This window comes from Equus caballus, chromosome 4 (genome assembly GCF_041296265.1).
Source record: "Equus caballus isolate H_3958 breed thoroughbred chromosome 4, TB-T2T, whole genome shotgun sequence".
Taxonomy (NCBI): Eukaryota; Metazoa; Chordata; class Mammalia; order Perissodactyla; family Equidae; genus Equus; species Equus caballus.
In genome coordinates this window covers 7494922-7510889 of record NC_091687.1, presented here as the reverse complement: position 1 = coordinate 7510889, position 15968 = coordinate 7494922, and the positions used below count along the sequence as shown (strand labels likewise).

The following is a 15968-nucleotide window of genomic DNA, read 5'->3' as shown; positions in this document are numbered from 1 at the left end:
TCTGAGTCTTTTGGATAGATAAAGACCCAGTATTAGATCTGGTAATGAAAAAGGAATGAAATAGGAGGAGACATATGTATGATAGCTTTTTTGTTTTAATAACTTTCTCTTTTATAATTTTTATTAGTGATAAAAAAACCGTTAGGAAAATTCAAGTAGAGCATGCTTATTCTTTAAAGTCTGGTGAAATTGGGAGAAGGCTTAAGTCAATTCCCCTAGGGCCCTAGAAAAGAGAAACCAGGATTGGAAACAGGAGGCAGTAGGAGGAAGTTAAGCAGCCCTAGCACAGTGGTCGTCAACCTTGGCTGCACATTGGCATCACCTGAGGATATTACGAAACTACAGATGCTTAGTTCCCACTCCTAGAGTCTCTTATTTAATTGGTCAGGACTATGGCCTGGGCATTGGAACTTTTTGAACCTACCCACTTGAATTTAATATGCAGTCAAGACTGAAAAGCACTGGCTTAGAGAAGAAACCTGGTCTAGAACTGAGAAGAGTCCCTGGGTTTCATAGCAGCTCAATCCCAGATTCTCTCCACATGGCATAAACTGGAGTTTAGTGTAAAACAATGCTTTTTAGTACTTGTGATTATTTAGGTTTCTGATTGGTGGAAAACAAAAACAACATGAATGAATCTTTAGCATCTGGAAAGAATGTACAGATTCATGTACTAATAGTAATAAGACTTAATGGATTGATTATACTTATTTAACCTTGGGATATTTGCACAGGTTGCCTGTGATTTGCTTCGGAGAATAATTCGCATCTTATATCTCAGTAAGAGACTCCAAGGACAACTGCAAGGGGGGAGTAGAGAGATAACAAAAGCTGCTCAGAGTCTGAATGAACTTGGTAAGTTCTTTTTTGATTAAAAATTTAGTAGAATTTTAATGATTTTTGAGTCACTTGATTTGTTGACTTTTGTTATCACCGTTAGTAAATGTTATTGAGCAAATTTATGTAATAGTTGGTTGTACACAACATTGTCAAATTTTTCAAAATGGGTGAGTAAAATTAGTTGATTTCTTAGAAATGCTGTTTATTTTAAAATTACCATATAGGAAAGGTGGCCTTTTTTTCCTATACAGACCTGTGAATTTTAACGCATGTATAGTCATGTAACTGCCAGCACAATCATGATACAGAATAGTTCTGTTATCCCCCAAATTCCCTCATGCTATCCGTTTATAGACACCCCTACCCCTACTGCTGGCAACCTCTGATGGGTTCTCCATCACTGTAGTTTTGTCTTTTGGAGGATGTTGCATAAATGGGCTCATGAAATATGTAACCTTGAGGCTGCTTCTTGTAATCAACATAAAACCTTTGAGATTTATCCAAGTTTTTGTTAATACCGTAGTTTGTTACTTTGTATTTGTTGGAGTACCATTGTATGGTTGTACCACAGTTTGTTTATTGATTCACTGGTTGAATGAAATTTGTAATGTTTCTGGCTTTTGGTGATTATGAATAGAGCTACTATAAACATTTGTGTCTAGGCTTTTATGTGAACTTAAGTTTTCATTTCTCAGAGAAATATCCAGGAGAAATGCTGTTTTTAGGTGACAAATCCCACATTGCCATTGTGCCTAGGACATTTATTGAATAACTTCTTCATTCGTTCATTCTTTTCTCAAACATTTAGAGCAGGCTCTTAACATTCAAGGGTTTAACATTTGAGGTTTCAGTATAACAAGCTGGCAGGTCACGATGAAGCAGTTCATAATTTTTCAGGCAAAATTTTGAATAGCTACTGAGTGTGCATAGAACTACCCAACACCTGCATTTTAATGAGGCTTTGTGGTTTTCTTCTTTTCATTTGGTACCCAGTAATTTTTCTGACGTGGATGTGTTTAGTGGTATTTGTACCTTTGTAGGTTCAGAAGGTCTTTGATTATATCCGTCTCAAATATCAAGAGTCCACTTACTCTTGGTGGTGTGCTTTGAAAGTAGTTATGCCAAAATAATATCAGAAAGATGTGCATTATATGTTCTCTTTGAATCTTCCTGTCTTTGATATTTCAACTACATAGTCATGCTGTAATGCTTTTTCCATATTTTTTACTAAGGAAATGAAATATCTTTCACAAATCACGCTTCACCAACATTTCAGTTTATAATGCTGAAATACATTGCTTAGGCACAGCATTGGGAATATATCTAACTTGAAATTTGGCATACTTGAAATATATTCTATAAAAAGTTAATGTTTAAACAGTAAGTAATACTTGAGTGTTTTTTTCCACAGTACGTGCTAAATGTAGGAGTGTAAAAATCCTAGTATCAGGTGTTATTTTTTGCTTTGTCACATTTAGTTTCTGTGCTTCAAACATAATTCATAGGATAATAGAATCATTAAAAACAGACACAAATTATTCCAAGGTTTATTACATATATTTGTCATCACTGACCATTCTTCCATAATAAAAAATTGCTAGATTTTGAGTATGATTATCATCTCTCCTAGAAGCAACAGATGCTGTAATGCTAATGATGATGACTTTTTTTGAAAAACAGGCACAATATCAATCATAATGTTCTGAGTTGGTACAATGCAGAGTATAAACCCATTATCCTTCCAATGAGGCATTGACTTTACCCAAAGTTTTATAAATATTAAATGATTAGAGCTTGTTGAGAAAGTACAGTTCATAGTGGAATTATCTCAAAATGGATTGTTTTAATTTCAGTATTTAAAGCTTTGCAGATTATGGGCTATTCAAAATTTGCAAAGGTATCATCTTCATCATTCACCACTGTGGTTCAGTCTTGGCCAGTCCTGGCATTCATAATAAGAAGTCAAGAGGAAGATAAAGTGTCTACATTTGGAATTAATATTTCAATAAAAGTAATAATTTGGTAATCACTGTTACAATTACACGTGTACACTAAATGATATTTGTATGATTGGAACATCTCTGAAATGATCAATGTCTGTATCAGTATGGTTCTGGTTCTCATTAGAAAAAATACAATGATGAAGAGCAGCAGTGTGAAATTAACTTTAAAACCAATCTCTCTAGCCACAACTAAAATATACAACTATGTATGTGGCGGCAGGGGGTGGTGGGGGTAGGGTGGGGGACGGGACAGGGTTTGGGGAGGAAAAAACCCCAAAACAACAAACAAACAAACAAAAAACCAGTCTCTCAGGATGGAAAAGTCTGGAGGCTTGCATTGCAGTGACTGGATGTAATACATGTCATCTAAAAATTAATAATATTCTGAGGGGCTTGGGGGAGTGTGGAGTGACTGCTGATGGGTACAGATTTCTATTTGGGGTGATTAAAATGTTCTGGAATTAAATAGTGGTGATTGTTTCACAGCCTTGTCAATATACAAAAAAGCCACTGAATTGTGCACTTTAAAAGGTTGAATTTTATGGTATGTTAATTATACATCAGTTTAAAAAGTGTATTCTGGTACCTAGTGACAGTTATCTAATACTGGTACCTTTTTTTTTTTAAATTGAGGTTTAAGTGACATACAATAAACTGCACATGTTTAAAATGTATAATTTGGTAAGTTTTGACTTGAAATCATCACCAATATTCAGATAGTGAACACAACTGTCACCTCCAAAAGTTTCCTCGTGCACCTTGGTAATCCAACTTCAGGCATTTACGTGTCTGCTTTCTGTAACTGTAAATTAGTTGGCACTGTAAAAATTTTTATATAAATGGAATCAAACGGTTTATGTGTTTTTATTTGGGTTTTTTCAGTCAGCTTAATTATTTTGAGATTCATCCATGTTATTGTGTGTATCAGTAACTCATTCCTTTCTATTTCTGAGTAGTACTCCATTGTATGGATATCCTGCACTTGCTTTATCCGTTCACGTGTTATAAATATTTGAGTGTGCCTACTTTTTGGCTATTACAAATCAAGCTGCAGCAAGCATTCATGTACAAGTCTTTGTATGGACATTTGCTATCATTTCTCTTGGATAAATACATAGGAGTGGAATGGCTAGATCATGTGGTAGATGTGTATTTAACTTTTAAAGACATTTCCAAGGTGTTTTTAAAGTAGTTGTAGCATTTTACCTTCCTACCAATAGTGTATGGAAATTCCACTTCCTCCACATCCTTGTCAGCACTTGTTATAGTCAGTCTTCTTAATTTTAGCCATTCTAATAGGTGTATAGTGGTATCTTGTTTTGAGTTTACAAAAAAGTTACTACAACTAATGAAAGAGTTTAGCAAGATTTCAGAATACCAGATCAATATACAAAAATTGGTTTTGTTTACCTATACTGTACTATTAACAAGCAATTGGAAATTGAAATTCAAAAATACCACTTATAAATAGCATCAAAAATATGAAACACTTAGGGTTGAATTTGACAAAAAGCACACAAAACCTGAACTCTGAAAACTAGAAGATGTTGTTGAGAACAATTAAAGAAGACCTAATTTGGGGCCGGCCCCCTGGCCAATTGGTTAAGTTCATGCACTCCACTTTGGCGTCCCAGGGGTTTCACCGGTTCGGATCCTGGGCGTGAACATGGCACTGCTCATCAGGCCATGCTGAGGCAGCATCCCACATGCCGCAACTAGAGGGGCACACAACTAAAAATACATAACTATATACCAGGGGGCTTTGGGGAGAAAAAAGGAAAAATAAAATCCTAAAAAGAAAAGAAGACCTAATTAAATAAATAAACCTTGTCTGTGAATTGGAAGATTTAATGTTGTTGATTAATATGCTCATTCTCCCTAAATTGGTCTATTTAGATTCAACACAATTATAATCTGAAACCCAGCAGGTTTTTTATTTAGGAATTGACAAGCATTTTAAAATTCATATGGAAATGCAAAGGATCTAGAACAGCTGAAACTTGGAAAAGAAAACAAAGTTGGAGGCTTAACCTTACCTGATTTGAAGGCTTATTACAAAGATTGACAGTAATCAAGACAAAACGATAGCTAAATAAATCAATGGAACAGAACAGAGAGCCCAGAAAGAGAACCACACATACGAACAGCTGATTTTTGACACATTTAGTGGGGAAAAGATAGTCTTTTCAACAGATGGTGCTGGAACAATTGGATATCCATATGCAACACAGTGGACTTGTATCCATACCTCACTTCATATAAAAAAATTAACTGGAAATGGATCGTAGTCCTAAATGGAAAACTTAAAACTGTAGAACCTCTAGAAGGAAACATCAGAGAACATTTTTGTGACTTTGAATTAGAAAATGATTTCTTAGATATATCACACAAAGTACAATTCACAAAAAAAGAAAATTGATAAATTGGACTTCATCAAAATTTAAAGCTTCTGTTCTTTGAGTGATACTGTTAGAAGAATGAAAAGACAAGCCATAGACAGGGAGAAAATATTTGCAAAATATATATTTGATGAAGGATTTGTGTCCAGAATATATTAAAAACTCCCCAATCCTTGGTAAGAACACAAACAGCCAAATTAAACAACAGGCAGAAGATTTGAACAGACACTTCACTAAAGAAGATACATGGATGGCAAATATCCATATAAGATGCTCAACGTGATTAGATATTAGGGAAATAAAAATTAAAATCATACTAGTGTCTTATTGACAGAGAATAACGGAGTTATTTTATGAAAGTGCAGATTTATTATAATCTGTCATGTAGGTTATTATTGTGTAATAATTAAAACATAAAAGTACATAGTATAGATTTCAGGAGTAAATTGTATCACATTGATTTATGGCTTTTCTTCAAGAAGAGTCTTGGGATTACATGAAAATTTAGATGGGCCTGACTACACAGTGATAACATTTTTTGAGTATTAGTAAGATAATATACTCAAAAATATTTTTTTGATACTCTTGCCAACTACCTTTTAAAATTGTTGTTAGCCCCTCTAAGCAGGATCCTTACATAATTCATGTCTGATATTTTTCAGCATTTTTTGAGAAGCTCAGTAAACTGTCATTGGGAACATGAGGAAGGCAGCTGTTTTAAAATTAAATTAATGTCTAAAAGCACTTAACAAGATTAGAAACATTGAAAAGGTTCTCATAATATCACTATGTCTGGATCAGGTTGAATAACAGATTTGCTTATTCCATGGAATGCATTCGTGCTTTTTCCATGTTGAACTGAAACTGTAGTGGTGAAACTGGAAAGTGCTATATTTCCACAGCCGACATTCACATGTTCTGATTTCTTTGGAACATTATCAGGTATTCTACTCATACTATAGACAATTTGACCCACCCATCAACAGTCATTGGTGAGGACTCCAGTGTACTCCTTGCTTCAGTGTTATCAAATGGTAAAATTCTGCTGGATACTATTGGATTAGAATATTCAAATGTGGAGAGGGAACATGGAAGGTGTAAATCTGTACTATTTAGAATTTAGCTAGATGGTTCTTTTCTTGTATACTAGTTTCCTTGGACTTTTTGAGAAGCTCAGTTTGAATCAAGTTCCTCTCTGCCTGTGATTTCATTTCAGTTCCTTCCATTTTATTTCTCCTTATTTATATTAGGAATGACTCTTGCCTTTGAAAGAATTTTTTTAAAAATCACGAATCTCTTAATTATCTTAAAATTTATCAGATGTTTTGGAGAATCATGACTGTCAAGAGGCAATATTTACCATGGTGAATTTATCATAATCCAGGCTCTGTTTCTCACCTTTTCTGGCCTAGAAACTTTATTTTTCCAACAGGGAGAAGTGAATTAAAAGTTGTTTATGGATATTTTTATTGCCTGACTTGTTCTAAAGAAGGCATTAATTTGACTTACAAGAATAAGAACGTAATAAGAATTAACAATAAACCAGAAAGGAGCAACAAGCGTGAAAATGGGATGATCTGTAGGGGTTCCTGTAGCAGCCCGGCTTTTTGTTAGTCTTCACTTGAGGCAGTGAGGGTTTATGCTTCCTCCTTCTCCTCCCTTTGACAGGGATTCTTGCCGCTGTTTTGGGGAGAAATGGACTGTAGGATTCATACGTGGGTAGGGGTGATGGGATCTCTCACAAACTATTACAGCTCATCTTCCTGAAATTTTCTCAATTTGGCAAATCCACATTACTGTTTCATCTTTCTCTTCACATTTACCAAATTCACAAGATACTAGTTTCTTAATCCAGAGCACTAATTCATTAATTTGCAATGATGTATGTGCTGTTCTTTGGACTGAAAGCATATAATTTTCTGTGTGGACAGATTAAATGGAAAAACAGATTTGTAATCAGAAACCTGTTTGACAAAATTTAATTAGATCAATGGAAGCTGGTTATATGATTCAGATGTTTGGCACGAACTGTGATTAACCCAGTGCTTATCACATCTTCACATTAATAATGTGCTGTTTTGGGCAAGCTCTGGTGGCCTAGTGCTTAAGTTAGACATGCTCCACTTCTGTGGCCTGGGTTCAGTTCCTAGGCCTGGACCTATACCACTTGTCTGTCAGGGGCCATGCTGTTGCAGCGGCTCACATGCAAAAAGAGGAGGATTGGCAGTGCATGTTAGCTCAGGGCGAATCTTGCTCAGCAAAAATAATAATAATAATAATAATATGCCTGTTTTATCTGGAGTGCTCAATAAAAGTTTTGGGTCATGGGGAACCCTCTGTTTGGTTGCTGCCAATCTCTTGAGTGTTAAAGTTTTATTTTTTCTTTTATGCTTCATATAATTGACTATCTCTATTTAGTTTACACAATTTTCTCCAATTAGGACACAATAAAATTGATTAGGTTTCTGCTACCAATTAAAATATCTCAGCGCCAAGTCCAGTTGCATTCCAGATGTGGACTGGAATTTTGAGTGTTCCCTATATTTCTGTCATGCACTTAGTTTCTTGAACTGGAGAATGATTTTCTACTAATCCCACTTGCTAAAACTTGCTAGTATTTAGATACTTCAGATTTATAGGTTGATATGATTAACTGTATATTTTTATAGTATTGATGCTTTCTAAACAGAAACGTATCTCTTCATTTTTTCTAGGCTACTTTTATATTTTCAGAGTTTTTTAGTTTTTAAAAATAATACATGTACATCCTATATATTGTATCTCATGATAACTTTATTTCTAGGTAGTTTAAAACATTTTGGCTATTTTTAACTTATTCTACAAATAGGTATTGAAGGAAGAGAAATTTTCCATAAAAAAGTAAGGAGACCATACATTCATGGATGCTCTCTAGTCTGTTTATGAAAATCATAATTTATAATTCATTCAATTTATTTATTAAACAGTTAGGTTTCAATATACATAAGCCCTGTAGCTTATTAAGAACCTGGTATAAATGAGTGAATAAGATGCAGTTTTTGTGTTCGAGAAGTATAATGTATGTTCTTATCTAAAACTAAGCATAAAACTGACGGTGATGATGATAATAATAACAATAGTAAATAAAAATATCATCCATGGGAGAAACCAGTCTATTCTCCTCTCAGCTTTCTTATTTTGGCTCATTTGCGTTTTCCATGAAGTAATAATGAGAAAGCTTTGGTCATTCTCTTACCATAAGACTTAGGTAAATGCATTCATTCATTCAACCAGTATTTATTGAATGACTGCTGTGTGTGCCATGTACCATTCTAGTTATTGAAGATCTATCACTGAACAAAACAAACTCCCCTGCGCTTTATAGAGCTTATATTCTAGTGGGTCCTGATGTCACATACGTGGTGTATCTGTGAAAATGTGATTGCAGTGCCTGAGCTCTTAACCACTAATGCTCTGCTCCTGTCCTTTAACTCTGCAACAGCATTTAATTGCTTCACAAAAGGCATTGCTACCATGGGTAGGTCTCCCAGTTTCCTTTTTTTAAAAAAAGGATAAAAAAATCACATTTAAGATATACTGTGTTTATAAGGCGAATGTATTTTATGTTGTGATTGTGGATTGACTTTTGTTAGTGACTTACCATTCTGTTTCGAAGCTTTATTGAGTTATTTTAAAGATTGTTTTTTAAAAAAGTATAATCAAGCAGTAAATTATAATTAAGAAGTTGGATATGATAGAAAATATTTCCTCCATTATTTTTTATTGCTTGTGATCTGTTTTCTGAGTTTTGTAATGTTGTTGCTAAGCTACAAGATATTAATACCATGTATCATGAGAAAATATTCTTAATATCAAATTTATCATAGAAGAAGTTTATGAAATATTTATTGTAGAAGGAAGGGATAGTATAAGTTTGTTTCATCCACTAATGTTCTTATTGTAACTATATTTTCTCTGATATGATAAATCTGATAAAACAGTACTTATAGGCAAACATTCCTTTTTATGCACAGGTGAGAGAAAGTATGATTTATATAATCTTTGCCACTTAATAGGTGACCAATAATTACTGAACTAATGAAAGTTTTTTGAGATGTCTACAAGATGATGTAGTTGGTGAAAATTTTAGGAAGTTTTATTGTGTCAAGCTTATTAAATTGTTTATTGATAGGAAAATTTGTAAATATGCCATATTCGTATGCCAACTGTTTCCAGTGTTAAATTAGGTCTGAGGTGACTTCTGAAATGCACTTAAGGTATGCATCGGTTTTTTGTGAGAACTTCAAAATGGGAAATTTAGTGTGCATTTTTAAACCTATAGTGTATCACATACAATGATAAATATTGTCAATAAGTATGTTTGATTCAGATGGTCTCTAAATTACTTAGATACATGACTGCATTCAGCTGTCACCAGGTGGGGGGTGATGCTGTTCTCAAATCCAAATGTTCAGAACCATGGGCTTATGCTTAGCTGTGGGTTTGCCTCTTGTAGAGATAAGCATATTAAAATTACATGCAAACAACCTTTTTTCTCCCCGTTTTATTCTATTTTTAAAAAATTATTTTTCTTTTTACCTTTTGACCCTTTTCACTCATTTTTTAAATTAGTTGAATTTAATGTTACTAAAATTTATATTTAACACATGATAACCATACAGTATATATGATCCCATTTTATTGATTTTATCCTTAATCACACAGTGTCAAAAAACCAGCATACTCTTCCAGACAAAAACAAGCAGCTTACTTTTTATAAACTTTAGTATATTGTTTTGCATATGTTTCAAAGTTACTGTAGCATTTCTAGGTATGTGATTTATTCTATGGTCAGTTAATGTTTATGGAAGCTCTGTATTTTACCTTATGATTTGTCACCCCCTGCTGGAACATTTATCAGTGTTTGAGAGCAATTCATTTAATGTAAGGTTCTTCAACTAGTAGGGTATCAAATTGTTTGATTTCTTGGTTCTATGGGATTTTCTTTTCCATTTGGACTCTTAAGCCAATAGTTCGCAACCTCTTTTCCATTCCAGTATATATATCATTAATAAGGTTAAGTTTTAAAAATTAAAATGTATCTTAAATGGATACAAACAGTGCCTCAGAAATCCAGGCCTATCTAGTTTATTGACGATTCTTTTTTATTGGTTATTTTATTGACTGTTCCTTAAAAATGGTGTCAGCCTACTTCTTAGTGAGTTGCAGCTTCGGGTCTCTAGGTCTGATATTGTATGGGAAGATTCGGTAGGCTGTTCTACTTTTCATTGCCATTGTACTTCCTTACTTTATGTATAAAAAACACCAAGGAGTATATGAGACAGTTTTTATCTGTCTTTGGTTTGGTAAATTGAAATTAGCTATAGGCTAAGTTAAAAGGGTTCAATGTAAGCTTATAATTATAGATGTACTTATAGAATTGTACATTTTAATACCATGTAAACAACAGGGCAGGTAGGCAGGCATGATCTTCTGAGAGACATCGTTGGTAAAATAGGATGCAGTTTTATTCATTTGGTTTAATTTCTTTATTGGAGACTCGAAATCTGTTTCAATGGATCAGAAAGGTTTTTTTCTACCATATCCAAATGGAAGATAATGCTGATGATAGCTTTATTATCACAACTAGGAATATATTCAGTGGTCTTGGTGATTATCTATATTATTTCATATTAATTATATTAAAACTAAAATAATTCCACTTCGGAAAAAAGTTCTGAAATTGTTATATCTGGCAACCATTCTCTAAAATCCAGTCAGTTTATACTGTACAACTCAAAATCACCAAGTTAGTTACCTAGGGCTATATACTATGGCTAATTTGTTCTGGTGGGTCCATCAAAAAAGCGTGATGCTCAGAATGAGATAGTACAGAGATGTACAAAGATTTCTCTATAGCAGTTACAGGGATTGGTAATATCTGCTTTGAAAAATCTCCATGTCTACACTAATGTCTGTGTCTCTAGAGATCCAATTGTTCACTTTTCAAGTTTATCCATAGCTACTTCTTGAGGAAAGTGCTGAATTTGTCAGCAACTATTCCTGCGGACTTCCTTCATATGTTCCAGGAAAGAACAATTGGATAGGAGCTTTATTTTTCAAAACAGGATGCCAACTCTTATTTTAATTTGGTTTCCAGAGCGTCTGGATTTACACTCGGTCAGTGTAACATACATTATTATTGACTTCCAAGTTCCTTTCTCCTCATTCTTCCTTTCTGGCAGAATCCAAGATTTGTTGAGTTTTCCTCTTCCTAGTAACCTTGGCCTCAGGGAAGGGGCCGCTGCTCCAGGACTTAAATCATGATTGGTTGTGATAGTTCCATTGTTTTCTGTAACCGTTTGGATATGGACATGACCTCATCTGGGCTAAGGAGACTTGAGGAAGTGAGCTAGGAAGTTCCAGACTTTTTGGAAAGGTTTTCTTTGCAAATAAGTGTAGATGAAAAGGAGGAACTAGATGCTGTCCCTATTTCTAAACTTCGAAGTTGGGGTATACTACTTAACTATTTGCACCAAATATACAGACTCGAGATCTCTTTACCATTTCATTCAGTTCTCTCACTTTTTTTATTTCACACATTTTTTCCCCCTTACTTTTCTAGATATGTTAATGGTAATACTTTATGTTGATATAGTCTTTATAATTTATAAAGTATGTTCACAAATACAATCTTATCAAGTTATCGCCCTTCTTTCATCTTTCTTTTCTTCTTCTCTCATCTCTCTCTTCATACCCCCACCTTCTTCTTTCCATCTTTCCTTGACTTCTTTTTGATCTTCTCTACCCTTTCCTTTCTCTTCTTCTTTTTTTAAAAGTACGTTTCTATTGTACTTTAAGTGTTGTCCCTTACTTCCTAAATGGAGCTGGACTAATGGTGGATTTGAATGGAGGAACTGAAACAAGAACTTGGGCACTAGACTTAGATTGAGAGTGGAGTAGGTATTCCTTATTTGGGAAACATAAAGAAACAGAGGGATTTAAATTTATTTATAAAACATCAACTTTATTCAGGTATAATTTAGATACAATAAAATGCACCCATTTTAAGTATACACTATGATGGGGTTTGACTTGTGTATACACTGGTATAATCACCACCACAGTCAAGATATAGAACATTTCCATCACCCCCAAAAGGTCTCTTGTGCCTATTTGAGTCATTCCTCCCATGTCCAACACAAACTTTTGGGTACCACAGATTTCATTTTGCCTGTCTTCAATTTCATATACATGGAATCATACAGTATACAGTCAGTCCTCTGTATCCGTGGCTCTGCATACAGATTCAACCAATCACAAATCAGAATGCCTATGACGCTTGTGTCTGTACTGAACACGTACAGGCTTTTTTTCTGTCATTATTCCCTAAACAATACAGTATAGCAACTATTTCACACAGCGTTTACATTGTATTAGGTGTTATAAGTAATCTAGAGATGATTTAAAGACCATGTGCGTTAGTTATATGCAGATGTGATGCCATTTTATATAAGGGACTTGAGCATCCATGGATTTTGGTATCTGCAGGGAACCCTGGAACCAATCCTGCACAGGATACTGAGGGACGACTGTACACTCATTTGGTGAATAGTATTCCACTGGAGGCATATGCTACAGCATGTTTATGTTTGATGCTTGTTAGGGTTGTTTTCATCTTTTAACTGTTGTGAATAAAGTTGCTATGTACATTTATTTTCAGTGCTCTTAGGGAAATACCTAGGAGTGAAATTTCTGAGTCATCTGGTAAGTGTTATGATTACTTTTTAAGATTTGTTACTCTATTTCGCGAAGTGGTTGTACCATTTTACATTCCCACCAGCAATGCGTGAGAGTCTCATTTACTTTATATTCTTCAGTGCTTGGCATTGTGAGTCATTTTGATTTAGTCTAATAGATGTATAGTGGTATCGCTTTGTGATTTTAATTTGCATAAACAGGATTACTAATGGTGTTGAGCCTGTTTTTAATGTGTCTATTTCCCATTTCATTTATCTTATTTTGTGAAATGTCTGTCCAGATCTTTTGCCCTTGTTTGAAATTGGATATCTTTCTGTCTTATAGAGTTGTAAGCGGTCTTTGTATGTTCTGGATGCAAGTCTTTTGTCAGATATATATATTTTGTGAATGTATTCTTCTAGTATATGATTTGCCTTTTAATATCCCTAATGGTGTTATTTGAGCAAAATTTTTAATTTTGATAAAGCCAAATGTATCCCTTTTTTGGGTGGGGGTTTGTTTTATAGTTTGTGCTTTTGGAGCCCTATCCAAGACAATCTTTTCCTATCTTATGGCTGCAGAGAGTTTCTCTCATATTTTCTTCTGGCAGTTTTATGAAGTTTTAATTTTTATGTTAAGGTCTATGATCCATGTCAAGATAATTTAATAATGTGAGGGAAAGATTAAAGCTTATTTTTTTCCATAAAAATATCCAGCTGACCCAGTACCATTTGTTGAAAAGACCTTCTTGTCTCCGCTGAATTATCTTGTGACTTCTGTAGAAAATCAATTGACCGTATATGTATAGGTGTATTTTTGGACTGTATTGTATTCCATTTATGTCACATATCTTTGTATTTAGATTCCTGTAACTATTTTTGAATTTGCATTTAAAGTTTATTTCTCTGTAGACAGAATATTGTTGTCTTGCTTTTTTGCTCATATAATTTCAGTCTCCTTTTGTTTAGAGTGTTTAGTTCATTTATATTTACTAATTATTGATATGGTTGAATTAAGTTTGCCATTTCGCTATTGTATTCTATTTTTATCATCTTGTTTTTGTTGTTCCTGTCTTTTTTTTCCTGCCTTTCTTTTGGTCCATTTTTAAAACCATTTTTAAGTGTACAATTCAGTGTCGTTAAGTACATTCACAATGTTGTGTCGCCTTCAACACTCTTTCCAGAACTTTTTCATCATATCCCAAACAGAACCTCTGTACACATCAAGCAGTAACTCCCCACTTTGCCTTTCCCCACTGCCTGGTAACCTCTGTTCTATTTTCTGGCTCTATAAGTTTGCCTCTTCTAGATACTTCATATAAGATACTTATACTTCATAGAAGATACTTCATATAATACTATTTTGTTCCACAGTATTTGTCCTTTTGTGTTTGGCTTATTTCACTTACCATAATGTTTTCAAGGTCTGTGTTGTAGCATGGATCCGAATTTCATTCCACTTTTATGGCTGAATTTCCGGATCATATGCCAATTCTGTGTTTAACATTTTGGGAATCTGCCAACTACATTCCACAGTAGCTACCCATTTTAAATCCCACCAACAATGCACTAGGGTTCCAGTTTCTCCACATCCTCATCAAAACCTGTTATTTTCCTTTTTTTTTCTTTTCATAATAGTCAGCCTACTGAGTGTGAATTAGGTTTCGATTTGCATTTCCCTAAAGACTAATGATGCTGAACATGTTTTCTTATACTTATTGGCCATTTGGATATCTTATTTGGAGAAATGTCTTTCAAGTCCTTTGCCCCATTTTTAAAGTTGGGTTGTTTGTTTTCTGTGGTTGTTGAGTTCTAGATATATTCTGGATGCTAGTCTTTTTTGAGGTATATGATTAACAAATATTTTCTCCCATTCTGTGGATTGTCTTTCCGCTCTCTTAGTAGTTTACTTTGATGCAGAATTTTTTTTTTAGCATAGTTTTGTTTTGTTTTTTTTTTAAAGATTTACCCTGAGCTAACATCTGCTGCCAATCTTCTTTCTTTCCTTTTCTCTTCTTCTCCCCAAAGCCCCCCAGTACATAGTTGTATCTTCTAGTTGTAGGTCCTTCTGCTTCTGCATGTGGGACGCTGCCTCAACATGGCTAGATGAGCCATGCCATGTCCGTGCCCAGGATCTGAACCGGTAAAAGCCGGGGCTTCGGAAGCAGAGTGCATGAACTTAACCACTTGGCCCTGGGGCTGGCCTCTTGATGCAGAGTTTTTATTTTTATGAAGTTCAACTTATCTATTTTTTCTTTTGTTCCCTGTGCTTTTGGTATAATATTTAAGAAACCATTGCCCAATGTAGGACATGAAGATTTCCACCTGTGTTTGTAAGAGTTTTGTGGTTTTAGTTCTTCAGTTTAGATCTTTGATCCATTTTGAGTTAATTTTTATATGTGGTGTAAGGTAGGATCTAGCTTATGCTTTGGCATGTGGATATCTTCTTTAGGGTTTTCTACATGTAAGATCTTGTCATCTGTGAACAAAGACATTTTCACTTCTTTCTTTCCGATTTGAATGCCTTTATTTCTTTTTCTTGCTTAGTTTCCCAGGCTAGAACTTCCAGTGCTATGTTAGTAGAAGTGGTGAAATGCTAAGCCAGGGATTTGGGTCTTGCTCCTACTGCAGCTCTGCTGCTTTTAGGATTTCTTCCCCTAAATTTACAGCTACTCTATCTGCCCTGATTCCTGTTCTCTCGCATCTCCAGCCTGGAATCCTCCATTTTTCTGCAGTAAGAGCTGTGGGCGTTGGAATGGGGGTATTGGGGGGAGTGATGGTGGTGAGTCCCCTCAGGCAAAAGAAGCCCAAACTTGCAATTCTTGCCGATGGCTGTTTCTATATTTCAAAGGTTACCCTTCCTTTGGTATGTTCCTGTCTTTAGTCACTTTCCAATGCCTTCAAATAGTGTTTTTAAAAATGACTTATCTAGATTTGGAAATGATCTGCAGGAAACCACGCCTGAGCAATTTACTCTGCCATTAGTGGAAGGTAGACTAATTTAATTT

At 34.6% G+C, this 15968-nt stretch overlaps 1 protein-coding gene across 6 annotated transcripts in view; it reads left to right on the top strand.

Moving 5' to 3' along the window:
* The window catches only part of COG5 (component of oligomeric golgi complex 5), a 345803-nt gene that overhangs the window by 40071 nt on the left and 289764 nt on the right, over window positions 1-15968 (top strand). For all 6 annotated transcript variants that reach the window (XR_002807321.2, XM_023638888.2, XM_023638887.2 and 3 more), the window contains exon 6: window positions 735-855. Coding sequence is in view for 5 of the 6 variants with exons in the window: in XM_023638888.2 (XP_023494656.2) it covers window positions 735-855 (121 nt within the window). In the remaining variant the exon portion in view is untranslated. The remainder of the gene's footprint in view (window positions 1-734; window positions 856-15968) is intronic.